Here is a 23,250-nt window from a genome sequence, read left to right on the forward strand (position 1 = left end):
CCAGGAGCTCTATCTTTGGCCTAGAGGGGCTTCTCTCAGCCCATCCCAGGAGGATCTTACTCTCGCTGCCATCTTCCCCTGCCTCTTCGGTACCTGAATACCCTGGCTTGGGATGAGCCCTACCACACTTAGTGATTCCCCCTACAGGCTCTGCCTGCGTCCCACATTCCCTATTGCTTCGGTCCTAGTCAGGTTCTGGAATCACTCCTGTACTGGTCACAAAGGTTAAGGCCCCTCTACTTGTGAAGGAGCGAAAGCATAGCACCTGAGGACCCACATGTATGTCTGAGTCCTGTCAAGGCACTACCATGTTGGGGTTGTGACCCATTATCCAGAAGCCTAGACGCTTCCTGCTCTTTCCCCTGGGCCCATGGTGACCACAGGAACCAGCTCCAGGGCACATTTGCTTCTGGACCTGCAGTCCAAGGCATTGGTGTGGGACAGGTTCTGTATGAAGGGTGGCATAGGCTGGGGAGTTAGTGGGATGTGTGTACAAGGCAGAGCTTACGAGCTTACCTGTCTCTGGGTAGCAGCCCCAAGGTGAACCTGACAGAACTTCACAGCCTGCTCCAGTGCAGTCTCCTCGTCCACCTGAACAGAGAGATGCCTAAAATGAGGGAACCTAGGCCACAGTGCCTGACCCTTAGGTGCTATATTAACCCAGCTCAAGAAGGGCACTTCTATGTGGACTCTCCTCAGTGAGGACCACACCCAGCAACCAAGTCTCATCCATGTGGGGATGCAGCCCAAAGGCCCATGTACCAGCTGCTGCTGTTAGGACTTGTCCCAGTTAACCCTCAGGCCACATCAAGTTACTTTCCATGGCCAGTTATTTGTGTCCTTCAGGGCTGAGATTGACAGAGGCCTCAGACCCCAGTGAAGCTTTCAAATTCAGCTGAGAGCTGGGTTTGCAGTACACGCTTTTAATGTTAGTACTTGGGAGTCAAGAGGCAGGATTGAGTGTCTCAGGTCAGCATGAATTACACAGTAAGACCCTGTTTCAAAACAAAACCAGATTAGCTAAAGTGGCTGTCACAGGTTGGTTTCTGATCTACCTTGAGAGTGGGATGTCGATTCCAATGGGAGGAGCCCTCTAGAAGCCCAGGTAGGATGGTGAGTGTGTACCACAGACTAAGAGCCTAACACGTGGAGGTCAGTATGAGACTAGAGGTGTAGGGCATCATAAACAAGCACATGTGGCTCGAAGGAGATGGCCACATATTGTCAAGTGAAGATGGGGACAGGCAATGTAGGAAGGGACTGGTTCTCCCCGCAGGAAAAGCGGCCGCACCCATGCTGTTCCTAGGAATTCATGGTGGAGAGGATCTCAAAGGCGCCATGTGGGAAGCCGACCACTAGGACGGTCACCCCATCTGCCACAAGTTCTGGGGATTCCGCCTATGGGAATAATGCATCTGTTTGAGGGGTGGGGATCAAGCAGACCGAGAAGGGTGGCAGACTCTCTGGGTTGCCATGCTTAGACTCCAGTTCTGTGCCTAAGACTGGGTACCACAGTCACCCATCTCAGGAAGAGGCTCAAGTGTCTCCTCACAGTGATGGGACCGGGGCTTCCACACTCCTGTGTTGGACTTATACTGCAGTTTAGTCTTCCTTAAAGGCTGAATTCACACGTACACCTCATTGTTTTCTGAGTCTAAACTTATTGCCTGCTCATCAGAGAAAAACCTCAACAAACAAACAAGCAAAGTATACAGTGGGAAAGGGGTAGGCACAATACCTAAAGCCTACCTCCAGGGTGGGCCCCTGATACATGTGGACCCAAGAAGGAACCTTCTGGAGAACAGAAGGCTCAGGCAATGAAGGAGTCTGAGACACATGTGGCCCTGGGGTCAGGGCAGCAGCTGCCTACCTGCTTGATGAGCATGTAAGTCTCCGACATGATCTTCTCAATGCGGCCCAGGTCATAGGCCATGCTCTTCTGGCCCTGCTGCCACACTCGATAGGCATCCAGCAGGAGAGTCTTGCCAGACTCTGTATCCTCCAGGAGTTTCCTTTTGCGATTAGGCCTTGGAGGTGCTTCCTCAGGGTGGCCAACTCCCCTGGTTCCCGTAGTGGGGGGAGTAGCAGTGGTGGTGGGCGTTGCAGGGGTTGGTGTAAGTGGAGTGGGTTGTTGTCGGGTACTGATGCTCAGTTCCTCTAGAGAAAGCTCAGCGGACCGGCTCTCAGGGCCCCTGTCCCTTGGGGGACGCCCTGGAAGCAGAGGTGAAGTCTGTTCCAAGTCTGGGTGGTGAACAGTAGCCTCAATGGTGTCCATGGGTTCAGTGGGCCCTGCCTGGGGACTCTCTTTGTCTTTCCGCTCCCCACCCTGGTCTGTGCTGTCCCTTGTGTCTGTGGCCACTGGCAATTGGCTGAGAGGGCCCACTCTGCCCCCTGGCTCAGGCCCTGGTCCTGAGCCATCAGCTAGAGGTAGCTTCTTGGGTTGGGGGAGGCTTTCCTGGCCATCCTCGGGACTGGCTTTGTGTGAGACATCGGTGGTCATCCTGGCTCCGGAGTGGCCACAGCCCTTGGGTCCTGGGTGTTCTAACCCCTACAAGAAAAACAGACTAGTTACTACTGGGGGTTCGCTGAATCTCAGAGCCTCTATGGGTCTCTCGACCCAACTGCCATTCCATTCTGGTTATGCACATGTGCCAGCTGGACAAGACTGGGTTCCAGACACAGACGAGGGGGCTAGCCGAGAGTTCCATTCTCCTCTGCTCCCCTGGCATCCACCCTCCTCACATAAGGGAGTGTGGGGCAGGTCGGACAACGGGACTCTTACTCACTGCTTCTGGGATGGCACAGCCTCGTTTCCCAGGGGCGCTGTGCTGTGAGCCTTATGGGGTGCTGACATGGGAAGGACCCGTGCAGGGCCTTACTGTGGCTGCTGCAGAGACTTGTTTTCTTAGGCCCTCACACGCAAGACCTGGGCTGTGGTGTGGGAGGCTGACATACCTCTGCAAGCTCACTCAGTGTGTCCTCCAGCACTTTCACAGTGAGAATGAAAGCCCGCTGGGCCAGGACCTGGCGGTCAGCATCTCGCAGGTATTTCCTATGGTCACACAGAGACAGAAAGAATGGGACAGGGTCAGAAACCATACAGTGCAGCTAGGTGGTGAGCCAGCACTTACCCCAGGAGCACTTGGGAACACAGTCACATATTCATATTCAACAAGCCTCTGACTTGGTCCCAGTGACTGCCCAGAGCCCTCTGGACTACAGGCTAGCCGGAGATCAGTGCTATGGTGGGCTAAGTGCCAGCTCACAGAAGGCTTGGGGGCTAAGTTCCTCTCCCTTGGGTTGGTTTCTGGGATGCTTATGCTTTACTGCAAACCTAGCCTGTGTGAGTAGCATCTCTGGGTACGCCATCCCCAATCTCTACGCATGGCAGCTGTGGCAGACATCCTCTGTCTTTGTGTCCCATCCTTCTGGCCAACGAAGCCCTGAGGGCTGTTGAGGCCCAAGACCTCTGCTGCCTACCTATTTCTCTGGGGTGCCAAGGCAATTTTCTGATTGTCTACCCCTACACCCCATGCTAGTCAGTGCCTCTGAGAGCCCCACATTGGACAGAAGGGAGGGTCTAAGTGTAGAGACTAACAGCATGTAAGTCCTAGGGTGTTCGAGGCAGAGGCAGAGTACTTGAGTTCTAGATACTAAGAGATGTCCCTCAGGACAGAGGGAAGGCTGTGGCTTCTGGACCAAAAGATCCCAGAGCCAGATGGGACAGTGGGGACAAGCCTGGGAAGATGATAAGCCAGGCTGTATGTGGTGGCTCACTCACTTGCCCTGGTCTGGTGTCCGCTGCAGCATGGAAGACACCTTCAACAAGGTGCTATGGTCCCGGAGCTGGGCTAGAACCTTGAGGAGCAGCACGATGGAGCGGTTCATGTGCCAGGCAAAGCTGCCTGGCCGGTCAATCTCATCCACGGGGATCCGCCAGATGCCCTAAGGGGTAAGCAAAGGTAAGCTAAGGAACGCTGTCCCTGGAGCCCTGGGGATACCCCTCCTGAGGTCCCCTCAAGCCTGCCACTGTGTTTAGGGCCTAGCCAGGGATTTCTCAGCCCTGTCTTGCCACCCAAAAGAAGAGATGGGCGTGGCTGCCTCTACCAACTCCCTTCTCATCCAGGGCAGAGGATTGTACAAGTGAGTTTCCACGGCCGTTTTTCCAAGTCAAAGTCACACTAAGTGACTGCTTCACTCATGATCCTCCTGCCTCAGTCTCCTCTTTTGTATCCCACATGCTCACTGGACCTGTTCCCTATGGTGGCTTTCACGCTGTGCAAACATTTCTCTGCACAAGTATTGGCAAAGGCACAGGAACGACTCCCAAGGGAAGAATACTGAGCCAGAGGGGACCGGCAACAACTGCTGCTGGAGGTCAAGCCCCTGCAGTCTCACTTTCTCAACCCCAATGCTACCCAGGCCCCCACCACCTCAGTCATATCATCTGGCTTTGGTGGAGTGTTCCCATCTCTCAGTTCACATCGAAGCACGAAGTATTGCCCTCCTTCCCTCCCTGTCACCAGCACCCTTGTGGTGACAAGTCTGGCATCTGACAATCACTTGTTGGGTGCCATCACATGGATGCCAGAGGGAAGGAGTGACGAGCTGTTTGACACATGACTTCAGCCTGGAAGAAGCTGGGGGGTCCCTGTAGTCAACCTCAGAGAAGCTCCAGCCAGCCCAGGCCCTAGATCTTGACAGGCTTCATTAGAGGTTTTTTGGGTCTCAAGTGCCAGTCACAGGTATTAAAGTAGCATCCATGTGGTGCTCTGTTCTCATGGTGGTTGGCTGACTATTAGCGGTTCATACCCAGAAGTGTAAACCCAAGCTCTAGCAGGCCAAGGGGATGGGGGTGGAAGGAGGGCAGGGCATCTCAAGATGACCTGGAAAAGCTTAATGCCCTCAGTCCTTAGCACCACAGCCTCCATACTAGGCCACAAGGAGAGCCCACTTGGCAGGCTAGGGGCCGAGAATATCCACCCTCAGGACAGCAAACACCGTTATATATTCCTCAGATATGTATCTATAACAGCTTATAAAAAGCCACACAGTGTGTGTGTGTGTGTGTGTGTGTGTGTGTGTGTTACTCTCAACTACAGCAGTTGGCGTGGGAAGCAAGGACCTGCTTCCCTGCTCCTAGTGCTGAGGCTAGCCTAAGACAGACTACAGTGGCAATGAAGGTATCCACAGGTCCAGCGGTGTGAGGCTAGGAAAGGGCTCCATTTGATTATAGACATCACACACAGACAACAGACAGTGGAGCTCAGAGAGCAGGGACTAAGCCTTCTGGAGCTACAGACTCGAGGGGCTACCCAGAACTGGGTGGACCTCACCACCCCACAGCTTTGAGGAAAAGATCGCTGTGGGTATTCACAAGAATACCACACCTGTACCAACCTCCACAACTGGCTGCAGCAGCTCTTCAGTCTGGATGGTAGGGAGAGTCACCCCAAGATCTTGTGTGACCAGGTGCCCTTTTCCAGATCCCCCATGCCCAGCACAGACACACTTGGAGAGGCCTGGAATCAACCTGGATCCACAGAAGTCTCCCTACTTTATTCAGACCTCAGGATGGCAGAGGGTCTGCCTGACTTCTCAGAGATGCATTCAGAACCAGGCATGGTAGTGCACACTTCACCTCTAGTGCTCAGGAGGCAGGGGGATCTCTGAGTCTGAGGCCAGTCTAGTCAGCACAGCAACTTCCAAGCCAACCAGCAGGGCTACATGGAGAAACCCTATCTCAAAAGTCACCTCCCCCCTTACACACACATTTGCATCTGCTTTTCTGACCTGTGACCAGAGGAGCAGAGCGAGGCAGGGAAGGGGTCCTGCTCCAAGCCAGTGGTACTGGCGTGCAGACACAGGAAGGCTGAGCAAAGCACAGAGGCAGGGACCTGGGGGCCTCAGACACCAGCGAAGGGTGAGGGTGTTGGATACTGTCATGTTGTCTAACAGTTATACATACTGGAGCTAATCACCCCTGGAGGTAGCTAGTTAATTAACTCTGGTTAATTAGCAGAATGGAGTTTTTCTATATGGCACAGGGTTGCTCCCAGGACTGAAGCCTTTATCAACTGACCCCAGGGCTTTGGGTGTGCTAATGAAGCACTGTTAACCTCTGAGTACATCCCTAGTCCTTGTTTGAGAGAGGTTACACTATATACCCAGGCTGGTCTTAAACTCTTGGCCCTCCTGGCTCAATTATATATGTGTGGACCAAGCTAGGTCCCATTGGCCTTTTAAATTTCCTATCTCAACTGCCTCTCCAACTTCCCTGAGTCCTTTTGACTGACACAAGCCAGATTCCATGCACACGAGCGTTTGTTTATGTCCTTCCACAGCCTCTGCCCAGCCAATAATCCCAGTGTCTTCCCAGGTCCATGTGATATCTGGTCCCTTTTCTACGGAGTTCCTGTGGCTTGCTTTCTCTGATGTCGAAGAGATAACTCAATAACGCAAGGTCAGCCTTTCTTATGGCTTTGCAGCTGGCAGTGTGTCCTGGCCAGGTACAGGCTATCTGTGCTAGGGGAATAGATCCTAACCTTCCCCGCCTCTTTCTGGAAATTTCCATGTTCAACTGTGTGAGGCAGGAGGGAAACAACGGTGTTCATAGCAAACACAGCTCTTCCAAGCTCCAAGTGTATATGACTCCCACACTTGGGGGACATGGGAACTGCAAGAAGATAAACTGACCCTTCTCTAAGAGGCAGCCAGTGCCAGGTGACAATGTTACGGTTCCAAACAGTGTTCGAGCACGGTCCACCTGGCCAGGTGAAACTATCACACCATGAAAAAGTGAGCTGAGAAGGTGCTACCAGCAATAAATTGTGCTTGGCCACATGTAGGGTATGCTGGTAAGCAAAGGAAACCTGGCAGATGTTAAGAGGCACAGGAGGCCAGGAGTCCTGAAAAGGCTCTCATTCCTCAAGCTGAGGATTGAAGGCACAGCGCCTCAGGTCGCCTTCCCATGCAAGGGCAGGACTAGAAGGGCCCAACCCCCTCTGGGGGCTGTAAAAGACCTGTCAGGCAGGTAAGGCGGATGGCTGCAAGGGAATCACATTCAATACCAGGGGAAGAGAAAACCAACAGGGAGGGACTGTTAGCAGCAGTACTGCACCACAGCATGGCTAGCTGAGAGATCTCGCCCCCGTGTCTCCCAGAGCACCCAACAACAAAGGTATTAGTGCAGAGAGGCCAAGTTTCCGACGCACTACGCATGGGTATGGTTTGGATCCCTACCTCCTTTTCACTTCCTTTTATAACACAGCAGTACTGAATCCAGAAAGAACGAGGCAAGTCCCAGGAAGAGCGGAAAGGATCCACAGATGCCCCTGACAAATATTCCAAATGAGCCCTAGGAGGCTTGAAATCCAGCAAGTGCAGAGGCTGCTCTCTCCTGGCCCTTCCCTAGAGGAAGTAGTGCTGGAAGGCACACTTGCTGGGCAAGGTTGGCTCACTCAGGCCTCAATTTACTGCTCCACAAGACTCTTGATTTACTGGGTACCATCTCCTCCCTGTTTCCCGTTAACAGGTCCCTTCTCTTTCCTGGGCATGCAGCCAGAGGGTAAACTAGCAGGAGCCCTTGGGATCTCCTTTGCCCTCTCAGCATGGGGCTGTGTGTGCAGATGGAGACAAGCCTGGGTAGGCAGGGGAGTGTTCCTGTGGCCACCACGCTGGCCTTTGGAGACAGCTATACTGAGAAAGGGCAGAGTCATGAGCCAGCAAGATAGAAAACAAGCTAACTATGCCTTCTGCCTGAGCTAAGCAGAGTCCAGCTTCTGTGTTTACAGCTCCAGGATGGACTGGGCAGGGCCCTTTCTTAAAGGGAAAAGCTGGAACTCACCTCTCCCTGACTGCCCCACCAAACCCACCCCAGAGAAGGCATCAGAGGGCCTCTCAGGAGGAAGGCAGGTACCTAGCAGGTAGACAGCTAGTCTGTTCTATCTCCTTCACCACAGTCCACAAGTGAAAAGGGATGGGGCTAAGCAGAGGCCACATAGCACCTAGCCCAAAGCCCAGAAGAAAAAGGCACGGACCTCTGGAGGACATTAGGGGAAGCAAGGTCTGAGCTGGGCTGGAGCTAGTATGGAAGGAGCCTGCAATGGAGCTCATGCCATAGTAGGAACACACACTTGAGAGCTGGCAGCATTGCTGGAGTCAGAGGGCATCAGGGACCCCGACCCCCAAGGAGGTCCCTGTGTAGGACCATGCTTTCCTACCCCTGCAGGCATGCATGCCATCTTTAATCAGCCTCACTTGAATCCTGAGTTGTGGTGTCACCAAGACTGGATTCCCTGGCGGTCAGTGTCACTGGGGAGAATGCTTGCTCAGAGCAGTCAGGGGCCTTCCCAGCAGCCCCAGAGCACTTCCAAACACCACATTGTGCTCAAGTTTCTCCTGCATGCCAAGTACTTCATCCCAAGCATCTCAGCCCATCTCCATTCCTCAGAGTGGTTCTGGGCTCCTGGATGACCGATGAAGTCACTGAAACACACACTGGCCACTGAATAATTTATGCAGTCCCAGACTGTGGGCTGAAGGCTGGACACAAGCTCCCAAACCCTCCTCACAGTGTCCTGCTGTGGAGGCAAGCTCCAGCTCCCCCCACCCCCCCAGCAATGTGAGTCTTGGGGCGGATGGAGGTGGGGCATGGGCACTGCTGTGAGGGTTCCTGAAGCCTTTCTCAGAGGAGCAGAGAGCTGTGTCAGTGGAGGTAGTGGGTAAGCCTGAGTAGCACCCACTAATGCTCACCTACTCACAATGGACTGGAGAGCAGTGTGGGTGGACAGGCCTGGCCAGGAGCTGGTGGAGCTCTGCCTTCCATTAATGGCAATCTCGGGGAGTAGTATACTACAGAGGTAGCACACAGCATTGGCTCCTGCAGGTATGAAGCACTTTACCTGGGCTACCATCTCTTGACATCCCTGCATGCTGTAGTTAGGGGAAGCTCATTCCTGCTGAGACCCAGGCTCCTCTTTCCCTACATTACAGACTCAGCAGCCAGCTCATACTCCCCTGCGGGCCTTGGTGTAGGCAAAGCTCGTCCATGCACACTTGGATCTCAGAACCTACATACCTGACCTGGGGGCTGCTAAACACAGCCTCTTTACTCAGCCCAGAGCCACTAGCACAGCACCCGGAGCCGCAGATTCAAGTTTAGATCTGGTTCTCCCAGCACACTCTGTAGAATCAGTTACTGCCCATGGCTATTCTGAGATTCTTACCTTTCAGTCACAGATCCTCAAGAGCCCCTTCTCTAAGGCACAAAGTACCCTGGGAACTTGCCTGGAAGGGCGCCTTTGGGAAAGCCAGGAAGGAAAGGAGGTGGGGAGGGAAATGGCCCAGCCAGAGCTAGATGGTGGTGGGCAGGGGAGGACTTGGAGTTTCATTCTCCTGCCACACTGGCAGAGACAGCCCAAGCTAGCCCTTCCCAGAGAGAATGACTGAGCTCAGGAGACCTGCTCAAGGATGTCCAGTGATGGTGGGACCAGGAGTAGGGATCTCTCGCCCTCACCTCGGAGCCTCTTCCCATGCCCCTCTTTAACACTCCCAAAGGGAGGAGCGGGCAGGGTTTTGAACCATGTGTTTCTCACATCCACTCATCTCAGCGCAGGGCAGCCTCTGCCCAAAGGCTTGCTCACAGATGGGGCGGCTGGCCGCTGGCTGGTGTCCCTCCACTGCTTCAGAGGTGCTTCAGAGGCCCACTGCAGGAGAGGGTCTTTAGCCTTGGTCCTCCCAGGGCTTGACTGTTTCCCCTGGCTGTCCCCTGCTGCCACACATGGGACTGAGGTATGACACTTGTTCTGATTTCCCATTCTCAGTGTCATGCCCAGTAGGGCACCAGGCCAGGCAAGAGGGCAAGCAGGGGGAGGATCTCATCTGGGGTACCTAGAAAGGCTGTAAAGGAGGCAGCACATGGCACCTCCAGCGGCACTGACAAGGAAAAGGCAACAGACTGTGTGGCCTGAGGAAACAGATGGGATACTAGGCAGATGGCAGTAAATTTTCCCTTCTCTACCTCACCGAGGCTCCCCATTCAAGGGGTCTGAGTCTGGCTGGGGTCTGGCAAGTTGAGGCCAAGACTGACACCAGCTTTTGACCTCGGTTCAAGGGCCTTAGTCTTGGACACAACAGTTGCCCTGGCACAGCCCCAGGACACTGAGCTGCTATAGGCAGGAGGGCAGATAGACAGATAACAGGGCTGTGCTGCTCTTGTGGACCTCATGACGTATGAGGTAAATCTGAGATGGGGGCAGAGCTTCCAAAGCCCCTGAGGAAAAGGAAGTCCACAAGTACAAGAATCCAGGAAACAAGGATGGTACACTGTCGCCTATGGGGCCCTACCTGCAGACTGAGCGGAAAACTAATGTTCTGGATTAAAAAAAAAAATCACAAGATATTGACTCCAATTCTCTTAAAGAAGGGGTGGTAGGGCAACATTCCAGCCATCCAGGCCAACTATAGGAGAGAGTGGCCAGTGAAATAAGACGCCAAGAGAGCAGAGACTCTGAGGGTGTCTGGGCAAAGCCAGAGGAGACAGGAGTGGGAGGCTGTGCCTCTGCTGAGCAGACAGAAATACGAAATGGGCAGCTGAGAGGGGATCAGGCAGTAGCAATTTCCTTGCAGTCAGCCCCATAACTTGGGGAAATCCTGAGCACAGGGAGGTATTTCCCATGTCATCAAAACCATCTCCTTGATAACAACCACAGAACCCTTTGTCCCATAGTACATGGGCCACAGTTGGCATCTGAGCTCATTTTCAGGGTCAATATGAAGAATGATGGGTTGGAAAAGGAAAGCTGACAGCTGGGGGATAGCCATGGGACAATGGGGCAAGCAAGGCTTTCTAGAGCAGCATACTCGAACAACCCTGTCCACCAAAAATAGCACTGTGAGTACCCAGGAGAAACCCTATTCCTCTCCCTGGTAGAGGCGTTCCTATGGTCCCTCTAGGTATGGGCAAATGGTGAGCAGGTGAGAGCAAGAATCTTATTGCAAGAGTAGACAAAGGGTAAAGGAGCAGATTGCTGTTAGCAATGAGTGGCTAAGCAATGGAGTGATGGCGCTTCAGCAAGGTAGAGCTCAGGCCTCAGCAACTCCCTCCCCCAAACCCCAGAAAATCACAGAAACCTGTGCAGACACCAACACAGCCTCAAAATTAACAGCCTGACTCCAAAGAGCCAGGGATGGCCCCGTGCAAGGGACAAGGGCATCCTACAGTCTTGAGGTGACACCTGTCGCCCACTAACACACACAAACCACTCAGACAAGACGACCTAGAGAGGTGTGTGAGCAGGGTCTAGAGAGATGCTCTCAATATCGCGCAGCTCCTGGACTGACTACACCTCTTGGGGCAAACAACTCCTGGTGACTGCCCAGCATCTCCCACACCAGATTTCAGTGCTCTTGCTCTGAAGAGACTAGCTCCTTTGTGAGCCAGCAAGCAGCAGGAAGCTGAGGCTACAGCAGAACTCTCCCACCAGCTCTGCCTTTTACACCCATTTGTCCCCAGGAAGGAGTGCATCAAGGATGCTGGCAGTCAGCGCCCTGGGTAGTGCCCATGGCCTCTTGTATAGATGCTCTTCTCTGGCACCCTCCTCCTGCTCAGGAATCTCGGTGTTTGAATCTAGGGCTGCTTTCTAGGTAGGTAGCTCCTCATCTTTTTTGATGCCCTGAGGAGAGAGGGGCCCCGCAGCACTTCTGCTCCATGCCTAAGATGGAGGGGAACCGGGAGCCTTCCCCCCACCCTCCTGCAAACCAAACACCAGAGGGGACAGAAGTTTCTGCAATGAGTACCTCATAACCATATGGAAAGCAATCTGTGGTCTCAGGACTGTGCAGAGGCCATCAGGGACACCCTCCTACTCCCTCATAAGGTCCTGACTGTCCAGGCAAGGCTACCGAGGGCAAGGGATTTCCCCATGCCATTACAGGTAATGAGTCCTCAACCGACTCAGGCAGGGGCTGGGGAAGCCTGCAATTTGCCTGCAGCTGGCGTCTGCTGTTTCCAGCCTTTTCTGCCAAATGAGACATATCATGCACTAGGTCCCCTCCCCTCCCCCTTCTGGGAAAAGCAGAACCGACAACAACTGAGCTGGGGGAGAGCCTGGCGGCCGGCCCTGCCCCCACGTGCGGAACTAGAAGCGCCCCATGCCAAAGCGACCCTTACTCCAACCCTACCCCTCCTCCTACTCTTGAGTGCTGAGTGGCTAGGACCCTGGGCCCGGTGTTCCCAGCCGGCCCGCACTTGCAAAGCGCTGGCACCATCCTCCCGCCCCCGCACAGCGGCTATTTATAGCTAGGGAAGCACCGCGCCCGGGCGCCGCTGCCCATCCCGCCCGGCGGCCCGCTCACCATCCCCGAGAGCGGCACCGCACAGCTTTTCGTCAGCGCCTTCTGCCGCGAAGTTGTTGCAGCTAGTGGCTTTCGTTTTCGCAGGCGCACACCCACGCCTGGGCTCCGGCCCGGGGCTTGGTCGGGCTGGGCTGTCCTGGGTTTGCTGGGCGGGCTCAGTACAGACTCCACCAGCGCCAGCCGCCCCCGCATGCCACTACCTAGGCCAGTCTGGCCTCCCACCTGACGTTCGGTAGAACGCCAACCCAGTACGGGCACAGGGGGGCACCGCACCCACAGTCGGCGACTTCCTCTGTAGAGGCGCTGGGGAAACTACGGCCCTCGGGCTTCCTGCTGCGCCGGGGGTGGGGGCAGCTGCCCGAGCCCACCGGGGGGAACTGAGCACTGAAAAGCAGAGAGCCGGGCAGGCAGAGGTGAGGTGGTCGTGCAGCCCTGGTCCCAATCCCCGCCCTCGGCCGCGGGCAAGTTCCTACCCGCCGGCTCCCTGGTGGCATCTGTGCAGGAGAGCTAGTGCGGGCGCCAGGCCATGGCCGCGGAGGCTTGCTCCTCACTCGTGGCGGGCCAGGGCGGGGCGGGGCAGGCAAGAGCCGGACGGGCCCCCGGCAGTCGCTTGGCAGCACAACTGACTTTTGCCGGCCAATCCTGGCGGGGTCCCTGGCCTAACCGCCAGGGGTTCAGTGACAAGGGGCTGAGCACTGGTTGAGGGGTATCTTGTGTACAGCCCTTGGCACAGGAAGCTGTGGGATGAGGAGGTGAGGAGTTCGGGAGGCAGGATGGCAATGGCTAACGGCAGCATGGGGGTGGGGGCAACCTTCCACCTGCAATGGGGTTCCAACGTGAACAGTACCCTTCCCCCATTTGTGTCACACAGGGCCTTGTGGTAGGTAGAGGTGTAAGTTGTAAGAGGGCCACACACAGAGCTGTCAGTAGGGACTACAATGAAGAGTTCTGGAGTAACATCCTCAAAGAAGGACACATAACGACGATGTCACCATCAGACCTCCAGTGAGCTCTCCAGATGGAAGCCATCTATTTTTCCACCTGGGGCTGGGCCCCCGCATGCCACTACATGGCATGGGGGGCTGGGCCAGGTAAATGAGGATCCTCCCCACCGATGATGCATTACTCCTCGGAAGGTACTGAGCCTGTTCTACAGTGGAAGGGCTCAGGAGGGGAAAGTATTTTTGGCATAGAAGGGCACCCACAACACTGGTCTGCATAGGGCATCTTCAACCTAATGGGGCAGGCTGCACAGGCACTATCCACCAATTTCTGCCCAGGTTGAAGAGAACACTGCAGGAAGGGGCAGAGCACCATATGAGGACTATGCCATATGGAGAAGACCCTGCCTCCACAAATTTCCCCTCACCAAGTGGCCAAGTCCCCTTCCTGGCCACACTCCCAAAGTGTCAATTATGACACCTCTTCTATTTCCATCTGCCTTACCCTAGCTTCTGCCCACCAGTGTCCCTAGGTTTCGTACCTTTAATCCAAACAAGGCTGGTCCAACCCCCCTCCTCTCCACCTAGAAAATAAACCATTTTCTGCCCTCGGAAGATGACTCTCCTGCTCAGCAATGGGCTTGCTGCTGGGGACATGGAAGAAGCAGACTTGGGCTCCCAGAGGTCATTCAGTTGCAGGTACATACCCGAGTGCAATTCTTCATGGCTTCAAATGCATGTTCCCCGTGATAAGAGTTGAGAATTACCAATCTGATTGCCTCTCAACTCACTGCACCCTCACTGCATCCACACTGTGACCCTTTTGACAGACAGCACAAGTGCAAAGAGGCAGGGAGTTTGGGCACTGGTACAGTTATACAGCTGTTAAGACTGGGACCCATCACGCAAACCTGGCCAGTTCCGGCGTGGATCACTTCTTGAAGTTGTCCCCAATTGCTGGAGCAGACATCATGACCAGGTGACAAAGTGTCATTTGTATTTCACATAACTCATGACCTCACTTCGTTCCTTTTCTACTTCCTAAAAGATCAAGTCAGACTAAAGGAAGCTGAGAACATGTGCTCATCACCTCTACCCAGGCCAGGAAGAGGCTGTGGAATCAGTGTCCAGGAGGCCTCCAAGTCCAGTAGCAGCACCTGCTCTCCAGAGCACATCACCCTGCCATACACAGCTCTCACACACACTGTGGAGCACATACTGGGGTGCAAACATCTGCTGGCATCATTTTACCCCAGCCCGAGGGTCCTGGGGAAGGGTGCCAAGTGGCCTCAAGGCACAGTATCTGTCTTTTACAGCAACAGGGAAGCATACATTACCTAAGAACTTACAGGGTATGGGTTGAACAAGCAAAGTTTCAAGAGGGACATCCCTGGGAGAACATTTATTTCCAGCTCAGCTCTGGAGGCCTTGGCATAACCACCTAACCTTGTTTTTTGAGGTAGGGTCCCACTGTAGTCCAGGCTCAACCTCATGGTAACCTTCCTGCTTCAGTCTCCTGACTGATAGTCACTAGCTATCTTGCCCTGTTTGTACACCATGTGATGCCCGGCACTCCGAGCCCTGGCTTGTGCCAGCCAGCTCTCTCCAGAGGCACCATCGTCTCTAGATGATCAGCGATAACAGAGTCCCAGTGAGACATTTCTCACAGGGAAATCACCCTCCTTGTACCTAGCACCAGAGGGATGCTCTAGAGCATGTGTCCGAGTGACAATACTATGACAGATGCTGGTGGTTCGTGTACCTTACATCCTTGAAGAACTCTGGCTTAAAAGAGCTTTGAGATTCCTGGCACTTGTCAGTAGCCTGAGCAGTAGAGTCTGGCAGGTCCTGGCTGCCCATAAAGCGCCTGACCTTAGAAGGTGTGTGGACCTTCACCACTACCCTGCAGACAGCCCCTCAGTCACCTCTGGGCATCCTGAAGCCTGAGATTGGGGGCTCTGGCAGCTCTCTACCAGCCGGAGGCTCAGGTGATTAGGCCATCTTGACCACTCTACTCTCGTAGGCAAGCAGTAGCCCCCTTGAGTGGCCATAGGTCTTCTTGGGAATGTAGACTTAGCCTTTGGCACACCCGGCCAATGGCATCGAAAGACATTCCTGACTCAAGTGGGGGTGCATCTCTGGTCTTATGACACTAAGTTCTGGATGACAGAGCTTAGCAGTTCTTAGCTCTGCTGGCTGAGTTACCCGGGGAACCATGGAGCCCCAGTGGTATCTTACAGCTGTTCCTTCTCAAGACCTGGGTCCTTGTACACCTTCAGGTCTTTTTTGGTTCCTTTCTTGTAGGCTTTTACTTCAGTCCCAAGGTAGAACCCGTCTTCCTTCTGAGCTGGATTGAATGCTGGAACAAGAATGCTCCGTAAGAGCCCTAATTTCTAGCCTTGCCACCACTCACCTGCCTCACTACTGTGGGACAGTAGCTCTGTGTAACATTGGATCTGGCGACTTTCCTATTATGTATGTGATAGCCAGTTTTCTTCTTTAGGGTTGAGAAGGGTGAAACAGGCCACCCTTCCTGAGGTACAGAAACCTTGGGTTCCCCTCAAACCATGTGCTCTACTTGACTCTCTTGAGCTAGAACTTTTGGTTCTGAGAAGCTGACCCTCCTGTACTATACAGCTCTTTTAAGCCAGAGTTCTTCAAGGATGTAAGGTACACGAGCCCAGCATCTGTCACAGTGCCTTGAGATGTCACTGTACCCAACAGTGTCGGGAGAGAGCCAAGGTGCAAAGCATGAAGACTGGCCCGAGGAACATCTCCAGGCTGCTACTGCAAGGGCTCTGCTCAAAAGATTCCTGCCCCTAGGGCTAGAACTATAGCAACCTCAGCAGATAGCTATGTTGTACCACTTAAATGTGCTGGGCTGTGAGGTCCCAGTATATGTGTGTGCACCCTCCATGCACAGGGCCACTGCTCCCACCAGCACTCTTGTGAAGGGAAAGACAGCCCCCCACATCAGGAAGAAAAAGTAGGATCTCAGCCAGTTCCCTGGGCTCTTGTGAACAGGCAGTAATGGGGCATGTCAACTTAGCTTAACCGGCACCTTCAGTCCAGCTACACAGCAGACCACAGAAGGAGGATGTCAAGGGTGGGATGGGACCACGATTGCTGTGTGGGAGAAGTGGCAGGCAGTGCTACTAGGTGGATATTATTCCACGCAGGAGGGCCAACAAGAGAAGGAGAGGCAGCTCACAGAAAGGCAGTGACAATGGCTGGTATCTGGGAGGGCAGGTGTACTTATGGGGCAGGCTACATGTGGCAGAGGGTAGTGGGTAATCTTCAACAACAGGGAAGGGTTACTAGAGGTCAGAGGAATAAATCAGGCAATGGAGGCCAGCAGCCTCTGAGGCAGCCTGGATGTGCTGGGAGGCACCAATTTTGACCATGAGCTCCCTGTCTAGGAACCTGTGGTTGGTCCACTACTGATAGATCTGGACAGATAGCAACGGTGGCATCTGGGTCAGATAGGCCAATTTTGTCTTACCCAGTTGTGCCTCTCCTGTCCACAAAAAAATGCCTCCCTTCACTTTCTCCCTTCTAAGAGGGTATGAACAGGTCTGGGTCCCTAAGTGCCTCCTTAGGATAACAGGCACTTACAACAGGCTCCTCTGTGCCCTGCTCCCCTCTCCCCAGGCTGGACGCAAACCCCACTGCAATAACCCACTTTTTGGAGGACTGCAAAGCTGCCTCCATTTCACCTTAGGAGGGTAGCCCAGGTCCTAGGACTTCTCCTCTGGCTAGCACACTGAAAAAAACAAACAAACAAACAAACAAACAAACAAAAAAACTAGCATAATCTATATGTCTACTGGTCCCTGGCCCCTAAGGAATAGCTGTTATGGCTTGAGAATTCTTCTTCCTAGCTGGCCTAGGGGAGTGCGTGGGGGGGGGGGGGGGCGGAGGTATGAGGAAACAATGGAGGAAGGGCACAGATCAGATGGCCTCTGTCAGGCAGCTACAAACAGGTACTCTGGCAGACAGGAAAGGCTAGGCATGATAGCTTGATGACATGACAAGAAAGGGATAAGCAGAACTGGCACCTTCGTGGGCATTCCAGTTCCTAGGAAGGCCCATACCTCACTGTTTCTTCCTGCTCTAAGATGGCTGGAGGAAGAAACCTTTGCATTTCCGGGTGATGTCAAAAACAAAACAAAAAACCTCCAAGCAGGCTCAGCTCCACATATGCACAATCACCTCCTAGCCAGAATGGCAACAAATCCACATGTAAGGGACAGGCACAGGTTTCGTCTATGACAGCCCAGGGCCTCTCACCCATTCTGAGAGAAAACCAGCTAAGGTTTGGGGTCACCTGTTCAGAGCAGGGACCCTCTGATGACCAAATATCATCTAAGACCAGCACTGTGGTGCTCTTTCTAAGCCAAGCTGAACTTGACAAATGGTTACCAGAACATACTCCTCCATGTACAGGATGCTCTCACTCCACACAACTCCCCTTACGCCTTCTTTCAGATAGTATGACCAAATTCCATTAAGGCTTCCAGAAGTGTCTTCATCACCTTTGCTGAAGACTGCGAGACAATCATCTCCAGCATGCACACTACTACAAAACCCACTATTATAGTAGGGGTGCCTAGGCTAAGGGTTGGGCACGGAATCAAGTTTAGGGAGTTTAACAGTGGGCTCCAAGCTGAAAGGAGCATTCCCTTACTGTGTACCTGCAACAGGCATCCTTCTATAGAAGAACATGTCTTCTATAAAGGACTCCCCATTCACAGCCTTTGAAGGCCAACCTCGTCTGCCAAAGGCATCCACAGCACCTTTGCACCGGATGCCTTTGCCCAAGGCAGTTATGCGAAGTTATATTTGAAACAGGATCCTCAGTGAAAGACTCTATGGCCAGGGAGATTCCACTCTGGAAAAATAGCCCCATGCTAAACCAATGGCTGGTTTCCCTTGGAGCCCAGAGCTGGCCCTCATTTGACTCATTGCCTCAAGAGCCCCATTCTGAATGCTTAAGCCAATGACTAAGTGTTCATCTGCAAAGAGGAAAAGTGTTTAGGGCACTAGACAATCTGCACCCTGACAGTGATGGGCTGGGGTCTATCTTAAGGTCCATGAGGCCTCGTCTTTGCTTATCTTGTTTTATTTTGCTTTTTGAAACAGGGTTTTGCTAAGTAGCTGGCTGGCTTCAAACTCTTGATTCTCCTTGACTTAGGCTTCTGAATACTGGAATTACAGGTAGGCATCACTATGCTAAGTTCAATCAAAATTTGCTTTTGGACTGGTGCAATAGCACAGCTGGTCAAGATACTGCTGAGCCTGATCCCCAGGACCCACATGGTGGAAGGGGCCTGCAAGCTATCCTCTGACCTCCGCACACGCACTGTGGCACAGATGTAGACACACACATGCATGGCCTGTACACAAGCTATCCTCTGACCTCCGCACTGTGGCACAGATGTAGACACACACATGCATGGCCTGCAAGCTATCCTCTGACCTCCGCACATGCACTGTGGCACAGATGTAGACACACACATGCATGGCCTGTACACACATGTGCACCTAACCCACCCGCACTCACACACACGCGCACATGTTTTCAATCAACTAAACTTGTGTAGTTCTGTCAGGGCACTTTACCAATCTGTCCACTCTATCTCACTTTCTCCACTATCAATGAGCCTTGTCATCTATGTCCCTTTTTTCACCAAGTCCCTTCCCTGTCAACTGACCCCTGAACACAATGGTCATGGTCACTGTTGCTCAGTACTAGCCTGTTCTCCTGTGATCTTTAACCTCACCTTGAGGTAATGTCAGGTCCTCTGTTCAGATGAAGAAATAGCCTACAAACACTAACGGGCTTGCTCACAGCTACCACAGTATGAATGGAGCCAGGAGTGGAGGGGGTTTCCTCTACATATGTGATGCAGTCTTTGGCTTGCCCCTCTCAGGCAGTTCCTGGCCCCAAGAGCCTGTCACCATGATAATCAGGCAGGGGCAACCAAGTTCAAACCCATTATCTTAGAAGTCAAACTTCTCAAGAGGGAAAGCAGGGGGAAGAAGGGAAAAGGGAGAAAGGAAAGGAAAGGGGAAGGAGAAAAATGGGGAGAGATGAAAATTACCCAAGCCAGGAGGCTTGGCACTGCGCTAAGAAGGAACACTGGGCACTGGGTGCGGGGTACATGGCAGAGAGGAAGTCCACAGCCTCTCAGGGATCACACCCCTTCTATTCAAAAGCTGGCATGGTACAGCTAAGCAGGTGGAGCTTGGCCCTTCCTACGTCTTCTGGAGTAGCTGCCACTACATCTGTTTTTCATTGGTTATGTGAAAAGGTTTCTTCTGGAAAGGGAGATGGAAAACCACTGACCTTATCCAATTGGCCCACCTTTGGAGAGGGAGACACTGAGGTCAAAGAGGCTGGGAACAGGAAGTCTAAAGTGGGGCAGGGCAGAGTCCTTCTCCAGTGTGTGTACACTGGGTAGCTTTGGCTTAGGTGCTTGCCTTCCCAGTCCATCCTGTTACACATAAGCCCTCTACAGATGCTCTTGGCTGGAAGCCCCAAACTGGGGCAATCTCAATGGCATGTATAGCAAAGAATACGAGCCCTCACAGAGCTCAGGGCAACCTTAGGCTCTCCGCTGCCATAGGCATCCATCACAAGCTTAACCTGGTGACTTGCTGGAAGTGCATACTCTCCTATGGGAGCAATGGCAACAGGGGTACTGGCCAGTCCCCTCACTCAGCTTCCATGGCCACAGCATGTCCAGTACTGAGGCTGAATAAAAAAGTCTAGCACTGCCACACCTATGCTCTCAAGCAGGTGTGTTCCTAGAGTGATCTCCCGTTCCTTGGAACCCCAAAGTTAGGGGTTCCCAGCTCCAGCTCAACAACCATGGACTTCTCCCAGCTTCTTTCTCTACCGTGCCCTACTCTACTTTGAGAGCTTTGCTGAGGCTCTATGCACAGGACTAGAAGTATACAGCACATCAGAGACTGAAGCAGTGTCCTAGGGGCACTGCCTATGCTAAAACCATCACACATGGGTATCAGAAAGACATGACAGGGTCAATTAGTCAAAGAGCAAATCTTTGAAAAATAATTTACAGTAGAAAAACAAGTCTGTGCTGGAATGTTCTTCTCTGTGAAAATGCTAAACAGTACACTCTTGACTGAACACTCACTCTAGCAGGGTAGTTGGGGGTGGAGGGACCCTGGGCTGAGGTTGAGCTGGACATATCCACTAACACCGTAGTTCATTCTAGGGGAAAAACAGCAGTGATCCAGAGTAGCTGTGCAGAAATTTTGGCATGGAGGTTGGCCAACAGGACATGGTCCTGAGCCCTGGGCTTGATTCCTTGTTCTGCTACTTGCTGCTTGTGTGACCTTGGGCAAGTCATGCTGCAGCATCTACATGAACTTCTGCATCCTCTTTTAGGGCTGTCCCAAGGACTCAGGTCACAAATGCAAAAGGCTTAAGAGTTCACCCCCTCTTCTGTCCATGAATCCTGGCCTTGCCATAATTCTCAGTACCTCTAAGCAACAATCGCCTCTGGTGGTCAGAAAAGAATGCACACCAGAGGAAGACACTCTAAAGGCCGCTTACATTGGACTTTTGTTGCTTTAGATTAGAGCCGTGATGGAAGCAGCCTGGCTCGGCAAGATTTCTAACTGCCACAACCTGGGCCTGGGTGTTTTATGCCATGGTCCACCACTGTCTTAATCCCTACGTCCTCACTGTGTGCCTCCTCTTACAGACAGGGCAGGAGACTCACAGCTCTTCCCCACGTGATGGCCAGGGAGGGCTCCAGCCTAAACCTGGACTGAGTTAGTCTGAGCTGTGTGGTTCCAAAAAGTTCAGAAGCTCAGAATATGGGAAGGATGGAAAGGTCAGTGCGGGCTCTGAGTCCATGCTAACCCCTTTAAGATTCTCAAGAACAGGACTGCTTCTCCCTGGAGAACTTGAAGTGTTTCTTTTGTTTACTCTGCTTGAGCAATTGGCCCATGGATCATCTCAGCAATGCTAAAAATAGCAGGATTGCAGCAATTCTGACTACAGCCAAGAAACTCACATTTCCTCAACTGAAACTTTCCCCTGCTTTTCTGTCCTCTGATTCCCACTATGATGTGACTGGCTTCCTTCTGCCCCACCTGCAGCAGTAAGTTATTGCTGTACACCTTGGACCAAACTAGTGAGGAAGAAGCAGCTGAATCAAGCCAGGAGACCTATAAGAGTGACAGCCACCAAGAAAAAAGTGAAGGACAGAGAAGTTGGCCAGTTTTCTCACCAGCCAGGGGTAGTTACATCTACTGTCTTCAGTAACAAGCTGTCATGGAGAAGAAAAAGCCACAACCAATGTCAGCCAATGTCTTCTGAGAAGCAGAGATCTTGTTTTAGATGAGGTAATGAGCAGCACTAAATGGGTGCTCACCACTTCCCAGCAGCAGATACCAAGTTTATAGAGCGTTAGCCCCATCCTTGAATGAGGACAGCACCAGTAAGTAAGTCTCACCAACGGGGACACCCCAGGTAGACCCTTCATGGAGTTCTCCCTACTGAGTCCTAGCGAGGCAATCTGGCCCAGGTACAAATGCACCAGCACAGCAATCAGAAGCAGCCGCCTCTTTTTCTTCCCCAGTATTAGGAGTGGCAGCCCGATGAGCGATGAAAATGCTACCACAAAGACCAGGTACAACCGACAGCTAAACACAGTCCAGCTCAACACTATGGTCTACCTACTGGTCCCCCGACTAACCTTACTTCCTAGGGGAGGGCTACCTGACTTACGTTCTTCTGCCTGTTGCCAACCTATTTTCTCCCATAAGTAGCATTCCTGCTTGGAGCGGCTGGGCCACATCCAGGGAAGGTACAAGCAGGTCACTGACTTTCTTCCCCTGGGCGACGCTACCAACCTCTTTAATCATGGGCTCTACTGCTAGACACACAAGGCTCACAGCTCTCCTTCTGCACAGACCAGCCATGAGACTGGGCCAAGTCTCGTTACCTATCAGCATCCCTGGAAACATGGATCTGAGCCTGGCTGACCCTGTGGCATGCAGAATGTTTACAGTGGGTCGACATGCTCCTTGGCGTCCGGGCACAGTGACAAAGAGAGCTGCTAAGTGTCGGTCACACTTGTTTCTAGGTGAAAAGATGACGCTGTGGGACCAGTCAAGGAAGCTACAGGCTATCACAAACTAGGTAGTTTCTACCCTGACGTTCCTGGCTCTGACCAGTGCACATGGTAGATGAATCTCCCTGCTGAGAGTTACAGGGCTTCTTGACATTGAGCTTTATTGATATCTACCCAAACAAGCCTGAACTTGGGTCTGCGGTTGGGGACAAGGACTATGCACAATCAGATCAAGCATGGTGCCTCTTTGAAACCAGAAGACAGAAAGAAAGCCAAGCCTGGTAGTGGTGGCACATGCCTTTAATCCCAGCACGAGGGAGGCAGAGGCAGGCGGATCTCTGTGAGTTTGAGGCCAGCCTGGTCTACAGAGTGAGTTCCAGGACAGGCTTCAAAGCAATACAGAGAAACCTTGTCTTGAAAAATCAAAAAAAAAAAAAAAAAAAAAAAAAAGTCAAAAAGCAAGTATGCTGGACCTGATGCTGACCAGGGGAGAGAATGATGGACCTGATGCTGACCAGGGGGAGAGAATGCTGGACCTGATGCTGGCAGGGGATGCTGGACCTGATGCTGACCAGGGGAGAGAATGCTGGACTTGATGCTGGCAGGGGATGCTGGACTTGATGCTGACCAGGGGGAGAATGCTGGACTTGATGCTGACCAGGGGAGAGAATGCTGGACTTGATGCTGACCAGGGGAGAGAATGCTGGACTTGATGCTGACCAGGGGAGAGAATGTTGGACCTGATGCTGGCCAGAGGGGGGGGGATACTGGACCTGATGCTGGCCAGAGGGGGGGGGGGGATACTGGACCTGATGCTGGCCAGAGGAGGCAATGCTGGA

The 23,250-nt window shown here is 53.0% G+C and overlaps 1 protein-coding gene across 1 annotated transcript in view; it reads right to left on the reverse strand.

Annotated features, from left to right (window-relative positions):
- Cabin1 (calcineurin binding protein 1) overlaps nt 1-23,250 on the reverse strand; it is a 58,019-nt gene that overhangs the window by 9,589 nt on the left and 25,180 nt on the right. The window contains exons 5-8 of the mRNA XM_041647533.1: nt 3,782-3,945; nt 2,956-3,052; nt 1,871-2,548; nt 517-591 (exon numbers count right to left, since the gene is read on the reverse strand). Coding sequence (XP_041503467.1) covers nt 517-591; nt 1,871-2,548; nt 2,956-3,052; nt 3,782-3,945 — 1,014 coding nt within the window. The remainder of the gene's footprint in view (nt 1-516; nt 592-1,870; nt 2,549-2,955; nt 3,053-3,781; nt 3,946-23,250) is intronic.

Source organism: Microtus oregoni, unplaced genomic scaffold (genome assembly GCF_018167655.1).
Source record: "Microtus oregoni isolate MIOR12 unplaced genomic scaffold, Mior012 000183F_ref0000375, whole genome shotgun sequence".
Taxonomy (NCBI): Eukaryota; Metazoa; Chordata; class Mammalia; order Rodentia; family Cricetidae; genus Microtus; species Microtus oregoni.